The sequence below is a fragment of the Triticum aestivum genome, chromosome 5A (genome assembly GCF_018294505.1).
Source record: "Triticum aestivum cultivar Chinese Spring chromosome 5A, IWGSC CS RefSeq v2.1, whole genome shotgun sequence".
Classification (NCBI taxonomy): Eukaryota; Viridiplantae; Streptophyta; class Magnoliopsida; order Poales; family Poaceae; genus Triticum; species Triticum aestivum.
The window spans coordinates 3291025-3314258 of record NC_057806.1 but is presented as its reverse complement, the minus strand read 5'-3'; the positions used below and the strand labels follow the sequence as shown (position 1 = coordinate 3314258).

Here is a 23234-nt window from a genome sequence, read left to right as displayed (position 1 = left end):
ACGGTTGAAATATGTTATTTGAAAGAATAGAAATCAGTCTTGTCAAATTGATTGTTCTAGTGTGTGAAACCGATTATTTCAAATATATGAAACTGTGTTTTTTTTTTGAAAAAAGATGTCACTGCTTTTTTCTCAATATGTGGAAACATTTACATGAGGGAAACAAATTTTTAATGATTGAAATCAGTTTTTGAAATGAGTGAAATTATTTCTTGAACTAAGGAAAATCAGTGGTTTAAAATAAGTGAAATATGTTTTTTAAAACGAGTAAAATAAAACTTTTAAAACGTGTGAAATATTTTTTAAAGTGAGTGAAATTATTTGTTTGAAATGAGCTAAATTGTTTTTTAAATCCAAACTTAGAATGAGAGAAGTCCATAAAGAGATATCTAAAGGGCTGCAATATCACCAAAAAACTAGCCATGTACAGGGGGTGCATGGAAGCTAGCTATCCATGTGCCAGAATCATGAGTTGGTTGCCAGATCTTATGAGTTCGAGCTCTAGCCTACTCCAACTTATTTCGGACTAAAGGCTTTGTTGTTGTTATTGTTGTAGTAGTGAAATTGTTTTCTTAGATTAGTGAAAATTGGTTATTTGAATGTCTGGGTCCGTCTCATCGGAGTTAGCCACTTCTTGAAGCCATCCTGGCTAGCAAAAGCAAAGTGTGTTGACGAACAACAGGTTGCTAACACGTGACAGGGTGTCAAGTGAATAATCGCACAAATTGCACATTTAGCGTAGCATAGCCTTCATCCATTTGAACTAGGAAGTTTCGACCATCAATTCCACAACAAATTCGAATTGCAAACAAAAAGAATCCACTGCCAATAAATCTCATGATCATCCCAAGTCATGAATCAAACAGGGTACATATAAATCAACTTGACTCAAGAAGAAACACAAGAAAACAATGTAACATCTTGAACTAAACAAGCAAACAATGTACTACTCCCGACTAATATTTTTAGTGACTCTTGATTGATCGGCCTTCCTTCCCTAATTAACGACGTCCACCGCGGCCGCGGCCGCCGGCGTTGTAGTCCTCCTCCTCGTCTTCCACTGCCTCTGCGTCATGCCCCTTGTGCTCTGGCACCACCGGCTTGTCCAGGAAGACAGCAGCAAGAGGATCTTCGTCGGCGGCGGCCTCCACCACGACCACCCGGGCTGGCGCGGCCGCCGCCTTGGCCTTGGCACGCGGCACCGGGAGCAGCGGCGGCAGGCGGTGGCGAGGAGCGGGAGCTCTCCCCGGCACCGCGCCCTCGTTCTTCCTGATGTCCGTGAGCGCGGCGAACGCCTGGTTGACGAGCTTGAACGCGCCGGCCATGGCCGCGCTGGTGCCGCCGGCCTTGCCGGGGTCGAACATGTCGCAGAGCGCCTTGTGCTGGGACTTGACGGCGTCGTGGGACTCCTTGGTGGGCCTGCCGCCGGGCGGCACGGCGACGCCGAGGACGGCGTAGTGGTTGGCCTTGTCGGCGGCGAGGACCCTGTAGGCGGCGCGCGCGCGCTGGGCCTCCGGGCAGGCCCCGTAGCGGTCCATGGCCACGGCCATGTCGACGTGCATCTTGGCCCTCCTGAGGTCGCCGGCCGCGAGCAGCTTGTCCGCCGCCTCCAGCTGCGCCTCCAGCTGCTTCTTCTTCACCGCCTCCATGATCTGCAAGCAACCGATCGCCGGCTCGCCGTGAACCAGTAGTAGCTCGAGTTCTTGCAATCGATCGATCGCCGGCGGGCTCTCGTTGTTGCTGCTACCGGTGCTTGGTTTGGTTTGCTGCGTGAGAATTTAAGCACTCGATCCTGGCCGAGACAGAGCGGGTCGGACACGGATTCGCGCGGGAAGGCAGAGCGTACGCTCTCCGTGTCCGGCAACTCATCACATTGGATCAGCTAATGTATGGGCCGGGTTTACTGGGCTGGAGCCCAAATTGGCTTATCATATTTATTGTCTAGTTTGACCAAGTTTTAACAAAATTTATCAACTTCTTATTAAAAAACGAATATAATTCATCAGATTCATTATGAATTGGATTTTGATATTAAATATATTTGATATCGCAGATCTTTGCGGGTTTTATCAATAGGCTTGGTCAAACTTTAAAAAGTTCACTTAGAAAATCCATCGTACAACTGCGCGTGGGGCGATCTGAGGGCTACGTGACGACCGGCCGAATTTTGGTCGGTCAACCTGTGCCTATCACTCAAAAAGAAAATAAAAAACTTACAACAATTTTGCACTAAAATTGCAAATTTTCTAATATGCAAAGAATAATCATATAATAGTATACATACTCCCTTCATCCCATAATGTAAGACATTTTTTTTCTACTGTAGTGTCAAAAAATATGTTACGTTATAGGACGGGGGAAGTATTATATAGTATGTATGTATGTATGTATGTACGTACATTTACACTCACCCGACAACCCAAAAATAACTTTAAAACCGACTACTTATAAACAAAAAGAAAAAAGAAAAGCAAAAACAGAACGCATAAAAACAGAAAAGAAAACAAGATAAACAGGGAATATATAGGAATCAAGCGCCGTTTGGACCTAGGGCTAGCTGGGGCTAATGACGCCACGTCACCTCACCGGAGTTGGGCCGGCGATGACCAAACCGAGCGGCAGAGACGCGTCGGGTTCGCACTGTAGTCCACGGAATCGAGCGCCGTTTGGACCTAGGGCTAGCTGGGGCCAACGCGCATCCATTGGTGATGGTGGGGGTTGCTGGGGTGGCCGGGAATGGCGCCGGCGTCGAGCCAGGCGGCGGCCGGAGTTGGGCTCGAGCCAGTCCGGTGCTGCAGTGCTCGAGCGAGCAAACGTAGCGGCTAGGCGGCCTCCTGAGGCGCCAGGAGCGTGTCGATGCCCCTGGAGCGAGCACGAGAGGCTCGGGAGCGCGGGCTCGCCGGCCACGGCGGACGGCGGCCTCGGTGACCTCGGGGCTATGGCTAGAGGGCGGGAGCAAGCAGGGGGGTCAAAGGGGAAACGGTCAGCAGCTCACCGCGGTTCGAAAGAGCCACTAAGGCCCACTAAGGCCCATATAGCTCCCGGGGGGGTTCCGGTAACCTCCCGGTACTCCGGTAAAATCCCGATTTCACCCGAAACACTTCCGATATCCAAACATAGGCTTCCAATATATCAATCTTTATGTCTCGACCATTTCGAGACTCCTTGTCATGTCCGTGATCACATTCGGGACTCAAAACAACCTTCGGTACATCAAAATGTATAAACTCATAATATAACTGTCATCGAAACCTTAAGCGTGCGGACCCTACGGGTTCGATAACAATGTAGACATGACCGAGACACGTCTCCGGTCAATAACCAATAGCGGGACCTGGATGCCCATATTGGCTCCTACATATTCTACGAAGATCTTTATCGGTCAGACCGCATAACAACATACGTTGTTCCCTTTGTCATCGGTATGTTACTTGCCCGAGATTCGATCGTCGGTATCCAATACCTAGTTCAATCTCGTTACCGGCAAGTCTCTTTACTCGTTCCGTAATACATCATCTCGCAACTAACTCATTAGTTGCATTGCTTGCAAGGCTTAAGTGATGTGCATTACCGAGAGGGCCCAGAGATACCTCTCCGACGATCGGAGTGACAAATCCTAATCTCGAAATACGTCAACCCAACATGTACCTTTGGAGACACCTGTAGAGCACCTTTATAATCACCCAGTTACGTTGTGACGTTTGGTAGCACACAAAGTGTTCCTCCGGCACACGGGAGTTACATAATCTCATAGTCATAGGAACATGTATAAGTCATGAAGAAAGCAATAGCAACATACTAAACGATCGGGTGCTAAGCTAATGGAATGGGTCATGTCAATCAGATCATTCAACTAATGATGTGATCCCGTTAATCAAATAAAAACTCTTTGTCCATGGTTAGGAAACATAACCATCTTTGATTAATGAGCTAGTCAAGTAGAGGCATACTAGTGACACTCTGTTTGTCTATGTATTCACACATGTATTATGTTTCCGGTTAATACAATTCTAGCATGAATAATAAACATTTATCATGATATAAGGAAATAAATAATAACTTTATTATTGCCTCTAGGGCATATTTCGCTCACATACTTTGTTCTCATACATGGATCCCATCTCAGATTTCATGGCCTCAATCCATTTCACGGAATCTGGGCTCATCATCGCTTCCTCATAGTTCGTAGGCTCGTCATGGTCAAGTAACATGACCTCCAGAACTGGATTACCGTACCACTCTAGTGCAGATCTCACTCTGGTTTACCTACGAGGTTCGGTAGTAACTTGATCTGAAGTTACATGATCATCATCATTAGCTTCCTCACTAATCGGTCTAGTAGTCACAGGAACAGATTTCTGTGATGAACTACTTTCCAATAAGGGAGCAGATACAGTTACCTCATCAAGTTCTACTTTCCTCCCACTCACTTCTTTCAAGAGAAACTCCTTCTCTAGAAAGGATCCATTCTCAGCAATGAATAACTTGCCTTCGGATCTGGTGATAGAAGGTGTACCCAACAGTCTCCTTTGGGTATCCTATGAAGACATATTTCTCCGATTTGGGTTTGAGCTTATTAGGATGAAACTTTTTCATATAAGCATCACAACCCCAAACTTTAAGAAACGACAACTTTAGTATTAAATCTGATCTCGTATTCCTGCCCTATCTCACTTTTCTCTGTTAAATTTAGTTCAACAGTGATTAGATCTCTGTATGTGTTGCCGCAGCTCTCCGACTTCATTTTGTGAGTCGTGGCTTCAAAGAGTTTCCTCCTGTAAATTGCGAGGCTGATGATTATGAACTACGTATGAAGCATGAAGCAGTAACATCAAAAGAGTTTATTCCTCATCTTATTATCCAGTGTGCCTGTCTGTCTTGAAGTCTATCCGGAGAAATGTTTGGTTCACCGCCCGAATCTAGCAATTAGAAAAACTCCATCATCGCTTGTTTAACATGCAATGCGTATCTTGTTGTATATACAACTCTTTTGATGCAATAAGTTAATATGCAATGTATATGTTTTTAGGAAGTATAAGAATTTTTCGATCAGAAAAAGAAGAAACTATAGGATTTTTTGGTTTGTTTTTAAGTGCAAGAATCTACTGGATATAAAAAACGATAAGTAGAACTTATGGGGTACTTGGAGCTGATCATGATCGTCTATCTGCTGCAGTATCTTGTAGTTGCTGCTCATCCTCCTGGTTGGTCTTACCATAAACTTGGTGTGACACTGATTGGCAGAGGTATCATTCAAGCATGGTGCCTCGTAGCACCGTTTGAAGAGGCACATCCTCATCAGCCAATGATTGCGTATAGTAGGAGAGGAAGACCTAGAAAAATACCAGAAGGGAATGATTCCGTTGAGGGTTCGTCGGAAACTGATAGGTAGACCTAAATCAAATGGTGTTATTAGACAAGGGCGGCCTAGAAGGAAGGAAGACACTTCGGAGTACACATGGTTGTTTATTTGCTTCTGGTACTGAGATCCTCGATTACCAGTAAACAACCTGTAGGTTATCTGCTTGCTGGCCACCAACCTTGCTTGTCATGCATACATGCACGCACTTGGTGCCTCTCAACTAGACAGACTGGTTGATACATCCTAAGTAATTAAAGCAGAGGAGAAGAAAACAAGAGGAGAGTATATGTATATATAGTCTTCAAATCTCTGGACCACCAGCAGCTAATTAGCCCTCCTCCTCCGGCACTGAGATTCCATCCTCTTGCATCAATCCAATCCTCCTCACACGACCATGGTGAGCGCTAGGGATGTCGACACGACGACGGCGGCGAACAAGCAGCAGCAGGCCACCTGCCTGGCCCCCAACCCCGGCAAGGCCACGATCCTCGCCCTGGGCCACGCTTTCCCGCAGCAGCTCGTCATGCAAGACTACGTCGTCGAGGGCTTCATGAGGAACACCAACTGCAAGGATCCCGAGCTCAAGGAGAAGCTCACCAGGCTATGTATGTAACCACTAATTCTCTCTGTTTCCATTTCGGCAAGTTCTTTTGTTGATGCATGATGAGTATATGAATGCAATGCAGGCAAGACGACGACGGTGAAGACGAGGTACGTGGTGATGTCGGACGAGATCCTCAAGAGCTACCCGGAGCTGGCCCAGGAGGGCTTGCCGACGATGAAGCAGCGGCTGGACATCTCCAACAAGGCGGTGACGCAGATGGCCACCGAGGCGTCGCTGGCCTGCATCAAGGCGTGGGGCGGCGACCTGTCGGCGATCACCCACCTCGTCTACGTCTCGTCCAGCGAGGCGCGGTTCCCGGGCGGGGACCTGCACCTGGCGCGCGCCCTGGGGCTCAGCCCGGACGTCCGCCGCGTCATGCTGGCCTTCACGGGGTGCTCCGGCGGCGTGGCGGGCCTCCGTGTGGCCAAGGGCCTGGCCGAGAGCTGCCCGGGCGCGCGCGTCCTGCTGGCCACCTCCGAGACAACCGTGGCCGGGTTCCGCCCGCCCAGCCCCGACCGGCCCTACGACCTCGTCGGGGTGGCGCTCTTCGGCGACGGCGCGGGCGCGGCCGTTGTCGGCACCGACCCCACTGACCAGGAGCGCCCGCTCTTCGAGCTCTACTCGGCGCTACAGCGCTTCCTCCCCGACACCGAGAAGACCATCGACGGCCGGCTGACGGAGGAGGGCATCAAGTTCCAGCTGGGCCGCGAGCTCCCCCACATCATCGAGGCGCACGTGGAGTCCTTCTGCCAGAAGCTGATCAAGGAGCACCCTGCTGCTGCTGCTGCGGAGGGTGACCATGGCGAGCAGCTGACGTATGACAAGATGTTCTGGGCTGTGCACCCCGGTGGCCCGGCGATCCTGACCAAGATGGAGGGGCGGCTGGGGCTGGACGGCGGGAAGCTGCGCGCGAGCCGGAGCGCGCTCCGGGACTTTGGGAACGCGAGCAGCAACACCATCGTGTACGTGCTGGAGAACATGGTGGAGGAGAGCAGGCAGAGGACGGAGGCGCCGGAGCCGGAGCCGGAGCCGGAGGGGGGTCAGGAGTGCGAGTGGGGACTCATACTGGCGTTCGGGCCGGGGATCACCTTCGAGGGGATCCTGGCAAGGAACCTCCAGGCGCGCCTAGGGGCCAACTAGCAGGAGGACATGAATTGCTCGCGCTTGCGTTGCGCGCACATTATATGTTCGTGTCATGATTTCTTTGGTTTCTGAGGCCCGTGCACTAATTAACCTACCAGGAAGAAAGGTAATCAAATATCGAGTTCGTTTGCTTCTAGTGAAATAAGCAATGAAACTGGTGAGGTTTTATTGATGGAGTTGACTACTCAATATTTGTCTTTCTAGACATTTTAAATGACTACTACATACAGATGTATGTAGACATATTTTAGAGTGTAGATTCACTCATTTTGCTCCGTATGTAGTCACTTGTTGAAATGCCTAGAAAGACAAGTATTTAGGAACGGAGGGAGTACAATGCAATGCAGCGGTAGCATAAATAACTTCTCTGTGCCTCCTGTCTCTCTGAAATGGGCATGATGCATGCATGCTTTGAAAAAGGCACTGAACTATCATGAACTTTTTTTCTCTTTTGACGGGATGAACTATCATGAACTAAATGATTCAAGGCCGTGCACTTGTTGGTTTGTTAATCTGTATGTGCATGTTTCAGAGGAATCTGATAGTATTAGAAGTTTATTAGTTGTTGTGGGTGTTGAGGGTTGGAAACTAATGCATACATGCTCACTGATATGTACCATATTTTGTACTGATACAAATATGCTGATCATACAAGTTGTGTTGACCAGGCCGCCAACTGAAACCGTCTGTGCCTAGTAAAATATACAGTGGTAAAAACTATACGAGTGTCTATTGACTTCGCAAACGGGGACTTACCGTGGAGTATATATTCAGGCCAGAGATATTTCCAGTCTACTAGTAGCTTAATTTTTTTGCAGATCCTGATTTTGTCTTTTTTGCCGAGGGCTGCTCAAATGTCCAAATGAGTTAAAATTTGGAGCAGACCTCACGCACTAAATTATCTACCACACAAATAAAATGATTTTTTTTGAATTTTTCTAGTATTTGTTTTGGTTTTTTTCATCAGCAAGGGTGCAGCTAAGCCCGGGAGCAGAAACTCCGCGTCCTGATGATGTTACTATCTTTCATGTTCAGAGGTATCGTCATCTCAATGGAAGATGGCACATGGAAGTTCCTCAGCTTACCTAGAACTGCCAGCGATGTCCAGGGATAAAACTCAGGGGTGTTTCTACTTGCAAATTGTCAGAATATTTGATATGGAATGTCCATGTCTCAGAAATTACGGGTACGTTTCCAGAACCATGCCTAATAGTAATAGCCAGTATGGGTGTGGCCTAAGGACGAGACTTGCCTGCTCCCTTCCCGTGCTCCCATCTGTGTTCCCGCGTACGTGGCTTGATTTGATTGGAAGAAAATAAGGCCCGGCCCCACCCCCTGAAAATCAGGGGGGGGAGATGATTAGATTAGAAAAGAAAAAGAGAAAATGACAGCCGTAGGATGAAGTGGGAGCACGGACGGAAGCATGGGAAGGAAGCAGGCAAGCCGGATCCGTGGCCTAAGCAGCGCTTTACAAGTTTCCTAATAAGCTGCCACGGTTTGTACTTTTTCCTAGAGAAATGGTTATGCTATATATGGAGGCGCAGCAGCAGGGAATTATTCATCGTCAGAGGATCTAAAAGACAAGGAATCGTAATTGGGGAATTCTGCGCGAAACAAACCACGAGAAGCCATGTCTTGCAGCAGTGTATATACGGTATGTTTGTCGAGTGAATAACATAAAACTATCACTTTTCATTCTATGGTACAAAAAAACTACCAAAAAATTGTTTGTGACTAATATCTATCATTGTTGGCATCGGCTGTCTAAAAAACCCAAATCACCATGTGATTCAAAATTGATCTGGATTATGACAAGTCGGGCCCGCTCCTAAACAAACCGTTTGTTTGACTGTTTAGTTTGACCGTTAACTTACATGTGGGACCCACCGGTAAGCTTCATCTTCTTCCCTTTCTTCTCTACTCCCCTCCTGTGATCTCTCTCTTCTTTCCTCACGGCCGGCCACGGCGACGGGCTACAGTTGGCCACCGCCACGGGTGCGGGGGCAAACGGCGAGCAGCTCAACCACCCACGCCTCCTCCCTCCTCCCTCCTCCCCATAGCTCGCCTCCTATGGCACGTGCGCCGCCCGGCCCCATCTCCGACGGAGCTTGGCCGACTCCCTCACCTCCTGCTGGCCTCCTTCCACTCAGGCTGAGCTCGCTTTCTTCACGTCCGACGGCTGCCGTGCCTGGCCCCATCTGCAAAGCCTCGAGGCGAGCTCGCCATGGCTGCCTCGCCCGCTGCCGGCAGCAGGGAGCCTTCGAGCTCTGCCGCGTGCACCAATGCAGCAGCTCCGGCGCGTGCAGCAGAGCAGCAGGGACGGTGCCGCTGAAGGCCGGCCGACGCCCGCATCAACTCCGGCGACGAGCTTGCCGGCGGGGACACGATTGCTTTTTGTTTTATTTTTCAGGGCCTGATTGCTTTCTATTTTATTTTCAGGGACCTGATTGCTAATTGAGGGAATGAAGATTTTTTTATTTGAATGACACTGACATGTAGGCCTCAGATGTAAGTTAACGGCCAAACAAACGGTCAAACGAACTGTTATCTTACAGGCGGTCCCCAGCTATCATAAACCTGATCAGATGTTAACCACTCGTCCATTTGGGTTTTTTTGAGACAGTCGACGCCAACAGTGGTAGGTATTAGTCACAAACAAATTTTCGGTAGTTTTTTGGTACCATAGCACGAAAAATGGTAGTTTTATGCTATTCACTCTATGTTTGTCTGATTCTTGCGTGGAATTAATTAAAGACAACCAAAATCAATGGTTCTGAACTTAGATGTGAGGTAAGTATATTGCATCTAGATGTGAAATAACAATTCCGTTTTCGCAAATCACCATCTTACTCGTGTCATTAACAAAAAAACAATGTTCGTCCCCAGATATGAGGGAGTGCGACTTGCCCCAGATCAGGTAGCTGGAAGTGAACTACGCGGTTGAATCACATATCTGGGCGGGCTTCAAGCAGCTGCAGAGGTCCAGCCTGGTTCATGGAGGCTCCATCATTCCCCGGCTTTGTGAGCATAGGTCGCGACAGTCACGGACGCCCTCCTCTGCGGCCATCATTGGCGCCGGAGGCTGACCCGCGCCGGTATGGGCTTGTCGGTGTCGTCACACCACTGATTGGGGCCTCTGGCCCAAGAAACTAGGAAACTCACATGGATGAAAGGTTCTTGCGCTAGCTCACTGATCGACCGGGCCCTCTTTGGTAAAAGAACCCTAGCATCTTCTTGCCACATCTCACTCTTGAACACTGAATCATAGTGTACACACACCGAATGTGCAACCTCTGGCAAATTTCAGCATGATCTCTCGTACCTCTCACGTGAAAAAGGGAGGTAAGAGGGAGCATGCTAAAATTTGCCTTTGATTAACTAGTGGTCTGATTGTTTTGTGATCTCATCTCTCATGTGAAAAGAAGACACAGGCTGAGCCATCTATCCATACATGTGATGAGTATAATCACATATTATTGGGTGAATTTATTTACAGCAGGGTGGAAGGCAGGAGTGTTATGCATCGACAACAACACCTCCGTTTTCTTTTGTGTCGTCGCCTGCTATCTCCATCACGGAGGTTGCGGCCGCTGGTTGGGATCTGGGCTTCCGCTGGGTCCTGTCTCCCGCAGAGTTGGAGGAGTGGCAGCGTCTCGCTGCCCTCTTCCCCGCGCTCTTGGAGGCGCGGGATGAGGTTTCTTGGCCCCATTATGCTTCCGGCCGGTATTCTGTTAAGTCGTGCTACCGTGTGCCGCCGACTGGTCCTAAGTTTTTAAGTTCAAGCCCATCTGGTTCGCCCGAGTGACAAGATCCGAATCTTTATGTGGCAAGCAATGAGGGGCCGTTTACCTGCCGCTGATCAGATTAAGAAACAGCATGGGCCGTGCTCTCATTTCTGCTCTCTCTGCGGGAGCCCTGAGGATACTGATCACATCATCTTTCATTGCCCGCTGGCATTACTACTCTGGAGCTGTCTAAGGGACTGGCTGGGCGTCTCCTGGGATCCTGCTAATTTCTCTGCCCTCTGCCTCCTTTCGGCTACTTTGTCAGGATTGACGAAGAGGCTCTTCTGGTCCGGCTTCTTGGCCATGTGCTGGACCTTGTGGACTATCAGAAACAAGTTTACCGTTAAAAGGTGTTCCCTAGCTCGGTGGCTAATGTTATCTTCAAATTATCCATGTTTTTGCAGCAGTGGAAATCTCTGATTAAGGAGGAGGAAAAGGCGGTTGTAGTGGCCCTCACCGACCGAGTGTGTGCAACTGCTATATCTCTATCTGGAAGGGATCGGGCCAGGATGTCCTAGCTGCTGCTGCTCCCATGCTTCGTTTTGTGCCTTTCCCAGTTAAAATTGTCCTTTTGGTTATCCTCGGGCCGGGTGATACTGTTGTTGTGTGGTTAGTTTGGTTGTGACTCATGTTGCCTGGTGACTTTATTAATTTAAAGTCGGACCTGGCATTTTCTCTAAAAAAAAAAAACCCTCCGCGGACAGGTCTCCAGCGCTCCTGCCACGATGATGCTGATGCAGGCCCCGGCCGGGGGTTCGACTAGCTTCCCAGTCTCCTACGGCCGATGGAGAAATTTGATAGATGTCGAGAATCAAAGGTGACCACGACAAAGGCACTTGTAGAATCTTTACTATGCTCTGGGAATAGCTTGTGAACACGAATGACCTTCACGACCAACTTAGACCATGCCATCGTAATTGTATCCAGCGACGCTGCACAGAAGAAAGGGGAAGAAAAAAAAAACTCCATTAGCAGCATCACCTACAACTACAAATAGGACTCCTCCATGAACCAATGAAGGATCAGACATAGCATCTGATTTTAAACATTGTTTTTTGACAAAATATCAGGCTGAACCATTTTTTAACTTTAATTAAGCGGCAACCAAACTATAGAAGGATATATACAACAAAATTGGACGTCCTTTTTCTTTATTACAACAAAATATAAAAACCAAAAAAGTTTGATACAGCGAATAGCTACAGGCTAACCAAACTACAGAAGGATATATATAAGCTGCAGGCTATAAGGGGGAGCTAAACTAGAAAGTAATCAAGGAGAAAGGTCTTTACGAAAATTATCGACAAAAAGAGAATAAGGAGACAAGTCTGAAGCACATTGTCAGAAGACATGAGACATCGGTTCGACAACATCGTTGAACACATCCGCATCCTCCCAGAGATCTTGGTTTAAAACATTTTATTTACGATAGCTCAAGGCTGTTTGTTGACTTGACGTACGATAGCTCAAGGTGAAGGCGATACATACATGGAGGGCGGAGCTAGCTAATCTAAGGAGTTGAACCCTTTCTAGACAATTAAGGAAGCAAGTTAAGATTGCTCACCGGCCGGCAAGGCGTTGATGAATCCGAAGACGAAGACCGGATGCGGCAGATGGAGGCCCAGAGGCTCCTGTCCGGCCTGTCACAGCGGAGAGGAGGAAGGAAGAGGAGCAAGACGGAAGCAGTGCAGGATTTGTTCAGGTCCAGGTCCAGCCCGTAGGCAATGCAGTTATGTGTACAGTATGCAGATCTGACTGGATACACGCCAGTCAAACCGGCGACTTTGATGATTGATATGTGTGTGATGTGATGCAGTGCCCGTAGCCCGTAATACTCCAGTAGGTAGGCACCTAGTGCACCAATCCAAAATAATACTAGTACTAAAAGCAAAGGGCACTGTCAGAATGACATTGTAGGAGTAGTTGGATTGGAGCAGTGGAAGAACACGTGGGAAAGGAAAAAACAAAAGTCACGGGTCACGGAAGCAAAAGAGACGGATCACGCGGCACAAGACTTGGCGCGTTGACTCGGGGTGTGTGCGAAACCGAAACAAAAACCAACAAACCAAAACCGAATTAAAATTTCGGTTTTCTCAGGTTTTGGTTTTCAAACATGGAAACCATTTAGCATTCGTTTTTTTTGGTTAACACCACATGGTTATCGGTTAAACCAAAATAACCAAAAAGGCACAAAACGGCCCATAATCCAACCCTTTTATTATTTTTGAGAAAGCCTAGAGGTTCTTGGCTCGCACGCCGACTATTTCTCGCATTAAGCGAGAGACCGTACGAACTCTTGTTGAAGAGTATAGTAATTGGAGCGGCCCATTTTCACGCACGGTTAAATGAAAAAGAAAACGATATGGGAGAAGTGGGATCAATCTCTAATCTCCTCGGAGGTGACTCTCTCTCTCTCTCTCTCTCTCTCTCTCTCTCTCTCTCTCTCTCTACTGGTAACTGCACCCATGTCTTGCACGTGGTTAGCACTAGGCGTGTCGCGTCCTTGAGGCAAACGTAGCCGGTTTTTCCATGGGTTTTCACGGTTAATTTTTTCTTTTTCTTTTTTGACAGGATTTTTTGTTTGGATTTCTTTTTTCTTTTCCATTTCTTCTTTGGGTTTTATTTTTCCTTCTTAATTTTTTGTTTGGTTTCCTTTTTTCTTCTCCATTTTTATTTTTTATTTTTTGGCTTTTCTTTGTTTCTTATTGTTTTTCATTCTACATTCTTATATACTTGTTCAACATTTTCCAAATACTTGTTAAATATTTTTCAAATACTTGTTCAACATTTTTATATACATGATCAATGTTTTCTCAAATACTTGTTAAATATTTTTCAAATACTTGTTCAACATTTTTATATACATGATCAATGTTTTCTCAAATACTTGTTCAATATTTTTATATACATGTTCAATATTTTTCAAATACTTGTTAAACATTTTTCAAATACTTGTTCAACATTTTTATATACATGATCAATGTTTTCTCAAATACTTGCTCAACATTTTTATATACATGTTCGATATTTTTCAAATACTTGTTCAACATACTTTTATACATGATCAACATTTTTATATACATGTTCAACATTTTTCAAATACTTGTTAAACATTTTTCAAATACTTGTTCAACATTTTTATATACATGATCAATGTTTTCTCAAATACTTGCTCAACATTTTTATATACATGTTCAATATTTTTCAAATACTTGTTCAACATACTTTTATACATGATCAACATTTTTATATACATGTTCAACATTTTTCCAATACTTGTTAGACATTTTTCAAATACTTGTTCAACATTTTTATATACATGATCAATGTTTTCTCAAATACTTGCTCAACATTTTTATATACATGTTCAATATTTTTCAAATACTTGTTCAACATACTTTTATACATGATCAACATTTTTATATACATGTTCAACATTTTTCAAATACTTGTTAAACATTTTTCAAATACTTGTTCAACATTTTTATATACATGATCAATGTTTTCTCAAATACTTGCTCAACATTTTTATATACATGTTCAATATTTTTCAAATACTTGTTCAACATACTTTTATACATGATCAACATTTTTATATACATGTTCAACATTTTTCAAATACTTGTTAAACATTTTTCAAATACTTGTTCAACATTTTTATATACATGATCAATGTTTTCTCAAATACTTGCTCAACATTTTTATATACATGTTCAATATTTTTCAAATACTTGTTCAACATACTTTTATACATGATCAACATTTTATATACATGTTCAACATTTTTCAAATACTTGTTCAACATTTTTCAAATACTTGTTCAACATTTTTATATACATGATCAATGTTTTCTCAAATACTTGCTCAACATTTTTATATACATGTTCAATATTTTCAAATACTTGTTCAACATACTTTTATACATGATCAACATTTTTATATACATGTTCAACATTTTTCAAATACTTGTTCAACATTTTTCAAATACTTGTTCAACATTTTTATATACATGATCAATGTTTTCTCAAATACTTGCTCAACATTTTTATATACATGTTCAATATTTTTCAAATACTTGTTCAACATACTTTCATACATGATCAACATTTTTATATACATGTTCAACATTTTTCAAATACTTGTTCAACATTTTTCAAATACTTGTTCAACATTTTTATATACATGATCAATGTTTTCTCAAATACTTGCTCAACATTTTTATATACATGTTCAATATTTTTCAAATACTTGTTCAACATACTTTTATACATGATCAACATTTTTATATACATGTTCAACATTTTTCAAATACTTGTTAAACATTTTCAAATACTTGTTCAACATTTTTATATACATGATCAATGTTTTCTCAAATACTTGCTCAACATTTTTATATACATGTTCAATATTTTTCAAATACTTGTTCAACATACTTTTATACATGATCAACATTTTTATATACATGTTCAACATTTTTCAAATACTTGTTAAACATTTTTCAAATACTTGTTCAACATTTTTATATACATGATCAATGTTTTCTCAAATACTTGCTCAACATTTTTATACACATGTTCAATATTTTTCAAATACTTGTTCAACATACTTTTATACATGATCAACATTTTTATATACATGTTCAACATTTTTCAAATACTTGTTAAACATTTTTCAAATACTTGTTCAACATTTTTATATACATGATCAATGTTTTCTCAAATACTTGCTCAACATTTTTATATACATGTTCAATATTTTTCAAATACTTGTTCAACATACTTTTATACATGATCAACATTTTTATATACATGTTCAACATTTTTCAAATACTTGTTCAACATTTTTCAAATACTTGTTCAACATTTTTATATACATGATCAATGTTTTCTCAAATACTTGCTCAACATTTTATATACATGTTCAATATTTTTCAAATACTTGTTCAACATACTTTTATACATGATCAACATTTTTATATACATGTTCAACATTTTTCAAATACTTGTTAAACATTTTTCAAATACTTGTTCAACATTTTTATATACATGATCAATGTTTTCTCAAATACTTGCTCAACATTTTTATATACATGTTCAATATTTTTCAAATACTTGTTCAACATACTTTTATACATGATCAACATTTTTATATACATGTTCAACATTTTTCCAATACTTGTTCAACATTTTTCAAATACTTGTTCAACATTTTTATATACATGATCAATGTTTTCTCAAATACTTGCTCAACATTTTTATATACATGTTCAATATTTTTCAAATACTTGTTCAACATACTTTTATACATGATCAACATTTTTATATACATGTTCAACATTTTTCAAATACTTGTTAAACATTTTTCAAATACTTGTTCAACATTTTTATATACATGATCAATGTTTTCTCAAATACTTGCTCAACATTTTTATATACATGTTCAATATTTTTTAAATACTTGTTCAACATACTTTTATACATGATCAACATTTTTATATACATGTTCAACATTTTTCCAATACTTATTCAACATTTTTCAAATACTTGTTCAACATTTTTATATACATGATCAATGTTTTCGCAAATACTTGCTCAACATTTTTATATACATGTTCAATATTTTTCAAATACTTGTTCAACATACTTTTATACATGATCAACATTTTTATATACATGTTCAACATTTTTCAAATACTTGTTAAACATTTTTCAAATACTTGTTCAACATTTTTATATACATGATCAATGTTTTCTCAAATACTTGCTCAACATTTTTATATACATGTTCAATATTTTTCAAATACTTGTTCAACATACTTTTATACATGATCAACATTTTTATATACATGTTCAACATTTTTCAAATACTTGTTAAACATTTTTCAAATACTTGTTCAACATTTTTATATACATGATCAATGTTTTCTCAAATACTTGCTCAACATTTTTATATACATGTTCAATATTTTTCAAATACTTGTTCAACATACTTTTATACATGATCAACATTTTTATATACATGTTCAACATTTTTCAAATACTTGTTAAACATTTTTCAAATACTTGTTCAACATTTTTATATACATGATCAATGTTTTCTCAAATACTTGCTCAACATTTTTATATACATGTTCAATATTTTTCAAATACTTGTTCAACATACTTTTATACATGATCAACATTTTTATATACATGTTCAACATTTTTCCAATACTTGTTCAACATTTTTCAAATACTTGTTCAACATTTTTATATACATGATCAATGTTTTCTCAAATACTTGCTCAACATTTTTATATACATGTTCAATATTTTTCAAATACTTGTTCAACATACTTTTATACATGATCAACATTTTTATATACATGTTCAACATTTTTCAAATACTTGTTAAACATTTTTCAAATACTTGTTCAACATTTTTATATACATGATCAATGTTTTCTCAAATACTTGCTCAACATTTTTATATACATGTTCAATATTTTTCAAATACTTGTTCAACATACTTTTATACATGATCAACATTTTTATATACATGTTCAACATTTTTCAAATACTTGTTCAACATTTTTCAAATACTTGTTCAACATTTTTATATACATGATCAATGTTTTCTCAAATACTTGCTCAACATTTTTATATACATGTTCAATATTTTTCAAATACTTGTTCAACATACTTTTATACATGATCAACATTTTTATATACATGTTCAACATTTTTCAAATACTTGTTAAACATTTTTCAAATACTTGTTCAACATTTTTATATACATGATCAATGTTTTCTCAAATACTTGCTCAACATTTTTATATACATGTTCAATATTTTTCAAATACTTGTTCAACATACTTTTATACATGATCAACATTTTTATATACATGTTCAACATTTTTCAAATACTTGTTCAACATTTTTCAAATACTTGTTCAATATTTTTATATACATGATCAATGTTTTCTCAAATACTTGCTCAACATTTTTATATACATGTTCAATATTTTTCAAATACTTGTTCAACATACTTTTATACATGATCAACATTTTTATATACATGTTCAACATTTCTCAAATACTTGTTCAACATACTTTATACATGATCAACATTTTTATATACATGTTCAATATTTCTCAAATACGTTTTCAACATTTTTTCAAATACTTGTTCAACGTTTTTAAAATACTTGTTGAATATTTTTAAGATATTTTTAAAGAGTGATTTTTGTAACTAGAATAAAAATAAAACAAAAAGTTGTGGCCTCCCGCGCTCGTGGGCCGGCCCAGCTCGCATTTAGCGAGTCCAAAGCCAAACCCGCTGAAGGCGAGATATAGGCGCGCCCCTCAGTTTGTGTCATTGCGAATACTATAAAGCATAGGAAATCTAGACCACAAAGTAGGATAGTTGTTGAGAGGATCAACCCACATTTTGGTTTCTGGGGCGCATGCACTAGTTATCCTACCAGAAAGAAAGGTAATCAAATATGTTTGTTTGCTTTTAGTGAATAAGCATCTTCTTAATGAAAAGGCAGAGCTCCTGCCGGTTGCTCGGGAAAAAGAAAATCTCTGTTGTTCCTATTGGAACTCGTGAGGTTCTATTGATGGAGTTGACTACAATGCAGTGTAGTGGTACCATAAATCACTTTTCTGTGCCAGTGCCTCCTTTTATATCTCTCTGATGAAATGTAGATCGTTGAAGAAGTGCAGTGAACTATAATGAACTAAATGATTCAAGGTACTGCTCTTGTTGGTTTGTGAATCTGGGCGTGTAGGTTTCAGAGGGCGAAGCCCGTCATCATCGACCCGGGACTCTACATGAAGAAGGCGCTCAGGCAGACGTGTTCTCGATGCCACAGCGCCGGATCGTGCCAACAGCCTTCAAACTCTTTACTGGTAATAAGGGCATTATATTGCTTCTCAGTGTTTGGTAACCCAGTTATCCACATATACGGATTTTCCATACATCTGGTTGTTCAGTGCTCATGCTAGGCTCCTGCAAATTGATCGGAATTTTCCCGAATGAAAGAATTTGTTATAGAAGTTTATTAGCGAATGTTGTTCTGAAACTAATATAAATATATGCTCACTGATATCTTCCATATTTTTCACTGACTTTAATATGCTGATCATACAAGTTCTAGTGACCAGGCCACCAAGTGAAATCGTCTGTGCCTAGTAAAATAAATACATTGGTAAAATCCATACAGGCGGAAAGTCCTACCGAGCTCCCAAACGGATCTTTACTGCATATATATGCAAGTTATAGATATATATTTTCTGTCTACTCTAGTAGATTAATAATGTTACCTGTTACTACCTTTCATGTTCAGAGGCATTGTCGTCTCGCTGGAAGATGGCACGCTGAAGTTCCTGAGCTTCGTTCCAGTCACCCGAAGGCCATTTGCTGGGACTAAAACTCAGGGCGTTTCTACTCAGCAGCTGTCAGAATGTTAGATATGGAATGTCCATGTCCCAGAAATTGCCGGTGCGTTTCCAAAACCTTGCCTAATCATAGTCGATGAATAATATTAGCTCATGTACCTATAATTTTCTTAATGTGTGGTTTCTATCGGTTTTTGTTCAGTTTTTCTTTTTCATTTTTTATTTATATTTCTTTCTAAAAATGTAAGCATTTGTCATGATATTTTGATAAATGTGTTTGTGAATTTTTATAAATATTCATCGTATATTTAAAAATATTTAACATGCAATTAGAAAATGTTCAAAATTATTCAATAAAATATTATTAAAAATCTATCATCGTGTATTAAAAAAATAACATGCAATTAGAAAATGTATTATTAAAATTTTTTATTTCAATAAAATATTATTGAAAATATTCCTCATGTATTTAAATAATACATTTAACGTGCAATTAGAAAATTTTCAATATTATTCATAAATATTTTTTGATAACATATTATCAAGAAATATTCATCGTGCAATTTGAAAAATGTTCAATGTTATGTAATCCTGGTTTTAAGCTTGTATGGTTCTATTGGGCCGGGTATTGTTTTTCTCGTCTATTTGTATTTCGCTATCATCCAGAAAATAACAGTGGCTACAGCGCAGCACCCAAATGCCCCACCAACGGGCTATGCAAAGATACATGTTGATGCTGCCTGTCCGAAAGGGAGTGGGAGGAACGGCAGTGGTACTGTGTAGAGATAGAGACGGAACATTCGGGGGGGGGGGGGGGGGGTTACCGCTCTTGTCATTGGAGGAGTGGACGACCCAACAATATTGGAGTCCATTATGTGCAGGGAGGCACTACCATTGACTAAAGATCTTCACCTGCACCGATTGGTAATTGCTTCTGACGCTAAACAGGTTATTGGGGACATCTAGAAAGGTGGGCGAGAAAACAATGGAGCAGTTATTAGCGAGATCAAGCTACACGTGTCGTCTTTTGATTGTATTTTTAATTTCGAAGGTTGTGTTGTCAATGTTGAAGCATACTTTAGCCAAGTTTTCACTTTTGTTAGATCTGGGACATCACATTTGGCTTGGCCAATACCATGACATCTCACATTCTGTGGTGTTTGATGAATAAAACTTCGTTTACCCCTGAAAAAAACATGATACAATTAACAAAATAAGAGCCCATCATATTCAATTGCACATGGCCGCAACTCCCCTTCATATACAACCAACGCATCGAATATAACAGTAGTACCATTATTATCACCAGGCAAACTTCGTTCATCAATAAGGAGCATCGAGGCATCAGCAAATATCAGTCTGGCTACTCGTTAGAGCTTTCAACTCAAATAGATAATGCAAATTTGAAGATGTAAAAGTGTGTGTTGTATAATTTAAGTCAGTAAAAAGTGTTTTTTACATCTCCAAAAAGAGCCAACTCTAACAGATTTATGTATATTTGTGATGTAAAACTCCAACTCCACAACATTACAACTCTAACAAATCAATTTTTTCTGGAGCATGTTTTCCCTGGTTTTTTCTAGGACATGTTTTGTATGGCTTTTCTTTTTCATTTTTCATTTTCTTATTCCAAATTCAATTATTATTTTCAAAATTGATACTCTCTACATTCCCTTATACAAGGCCACAAACTCATATACATGTACCAAGATAAAATTTAATGACTTCTTTGCAAGTCAACTTTTCTTTTTGTTAACCAGGATCATTAATACACCACAAGCATGCAACGTATGAATGAGAAAGAAGTGGTTGAGTGTCATTATAACTACATGCATGTAACTATTAAAAAGTTCCTAGTACGAGGAAACATCATTAACTTTTGCCTCGATTACTGTTGGTGGCCTTGTATTGATGCAAAAATTTATTTTCGATAGTGGCCTTGTATAAGGGAATGGAGGGAGTATCTTTTCTTAAATTGGCAAAGATTTTAGAAATTCATATATTTTTAAGAAATTTTGACCCATTTTGAATTCATTTATCTTTTAAACATATTTTTCTTTATGTTTTCTACTTTTTGTCCAAATGCATGAACTTTTCCCAATGTTTTTGAAATTTTTTTAAATGTACAAATTACTTTTCAAATGATTTGTATTTTTTTTAAAATATTTTGACTTTTTCCAAAACCCGTGACTATTTTATGAAATCCATGACTTTTTTGGAAATGTGAACTTTTTACGAAGGATGAACATTTCCAAATCCATGCACATTGTTCAACTTTAATTTTTTTCAAAGTCTGTTTTTTTTCAAAAATGATGTTTTATATCCTTATTATAAAAGAAAAATACATATTGTTTTAATTTTTGTTGAACATTTTCAACTTGAACTCTTTTGAAATTCATGAACTTTTTTCAAATCAATGTTTGTTTTTCAATTCGTTTTTAAATTTATTAATTTTTCCAAATCATTTTTGAAAGTCAACGATCAACCTGTCAACCTGGCAACCCATGAAACTGGATGCTTTCTGGAGACGGGGCCTGATTTAAAACAAGATAATCCAGATAGCTTGGTGCCCTGATTTTGGATTTCCATGAAGCTGGATGCTTTCTGGAGGCGGGGCCAAACATGGTATGCTCTTCATTTCGTTTCTTTCTTCAGCCACCCAGTGGTGGTGGTTCAGAGCTGGTTAAGCCTGAACCATATTCTTGGGATAACATGCATGGGATTATCTCCATTATGTGCAGCAACAACAGCCTGAATGCATGCCCATGACAGTGGTATGTAAGATCCTTGAAGCCTTCTGAACTAGCACCAACCGATTTCAAAATTATTTTTGTTCCTCTGGTAAATGTGAAACCTTTTAGTTGTTACTTTTTGTAGCAATGTTACCTGTTTGTCAAAGTGAAAAAAATAAAATAAAATAAAGCACCAAATTTCTCAGAAAACATGGTAATTTGAAACTTGAAAGCGCCTATCATCTTTTGATCTAGCATTAGCATCGCAGGACCTGGATGAAAATGGCCAGTTACTGAAATGCTGAACCCGTTGGTCGAAGTGATATTAATTATTGGACTGATGTAAATTTGGCAGGTCGCGATTTGTGGAGGTGACTGACTGAACATTCTGGCTTTTGATGAGATACTGCATGACGAATGACTTGTTGTCAATTTAAATGTCAACTTCTACATAAAACTCTAAGTAGGCTAACTTAACTATGATGTTTCTGATGGTTGTTTTCATGATGTAAACATCAACAGTTTTATACCCGGAGTTAATTCTGTGTTGGGGTCTAATGTTCGAGTATGTGTTTCGCCGCATGATCGAACAAGATCACCAAACTTACTTTGTGTCCTCCACGATGCTCATGTGCTCTTCTTCTTCATTCTTACTTTTTTCTTTGACTGTGTGGTAACCTTGAATGAATTTTAATTACTTGCTACCATATAAAAGTCGCAGTTCCCACATAGCCCAGCCAGTGGAAACATACATACATATTTTCATTAGGTAGCTACCTAGGTAGGCCTGATGAACAAATCTCTAAACTGATCAAAGGTAATTCAGTAGTTTAGGCATGATTACTAGAATATTAAGCAGAGAAGAAGAAGAATAAAATCAGGAGGGTCCATCCGTCATGTGGGACTCAAACCCTCCCTCGATCGACCCATCACATAGAAGCGTGCGTGGCCAAAGCGACTAGTTGTATCAAATTAGAATTGGGCTAAAAATTTGCATAGATAAATAAATCTGAGAAACACATATAGCACGCATGCATTCATGGTATCAACAAACAAAATCACATCCTAGGTCTAAACAAAAAACACGCTACGCTCTTCTTTCTTTGATAAAAAGAAAGAAAGAAAGAAAGAGATGGCTCCATACATACTCAAGTTGGGCAACATCAAAAGTTGAATCTGAAAATCATGAGGAGGTTGGTTTGTACTGCTAGCAAGGGTCATCTCGTC

At 40.3% G+C, this 23234-nt stretch overlaps 1 protein-coding gene across 1 annotated transcript; it reads left to right on the top strand.

Annotated features, from left to right (window-relative positions):
- Positions 1–5663: 5663 nt before the first annotated feature.
- Positions 5664–7281, top strand: LOC123101922 (type III polyketide synthase B). Its single transcript, XM_044523167.1, has 2 exons — positions 5664–5967; positions 6049–7281. The coding sequence occupies exons 1-2, from the start codon at positions 5757–5759 to the stop codon at positions 7104–7106; spliced, it is 1269 nt and encodes a 422-aa protein (XP_044379102.1). The 5' UTR covers positions 5664–5756; the 3' UTR covers positions 7107–7281.
- Positions 7282–23234: the final 15953 nt, after the last annotated feature.

Bases quoted from the DNA above. Each gene is read 5' to 3' on its own strand.
- LOC123101922 (XM_044523167.1), top strand. From the start codon at position 5,757: ATGGTGAGCGCTAGGGATGTCGACACGACGACGGCGGCGAACAAGCAG. The intron at 5,968-6,048 runs GTATGTAACCAC...AATGCAATGCAG, and splicing joins GGAGAAGCTCACCAGGCTAT to GCAAGACGACGACGGTGAAG.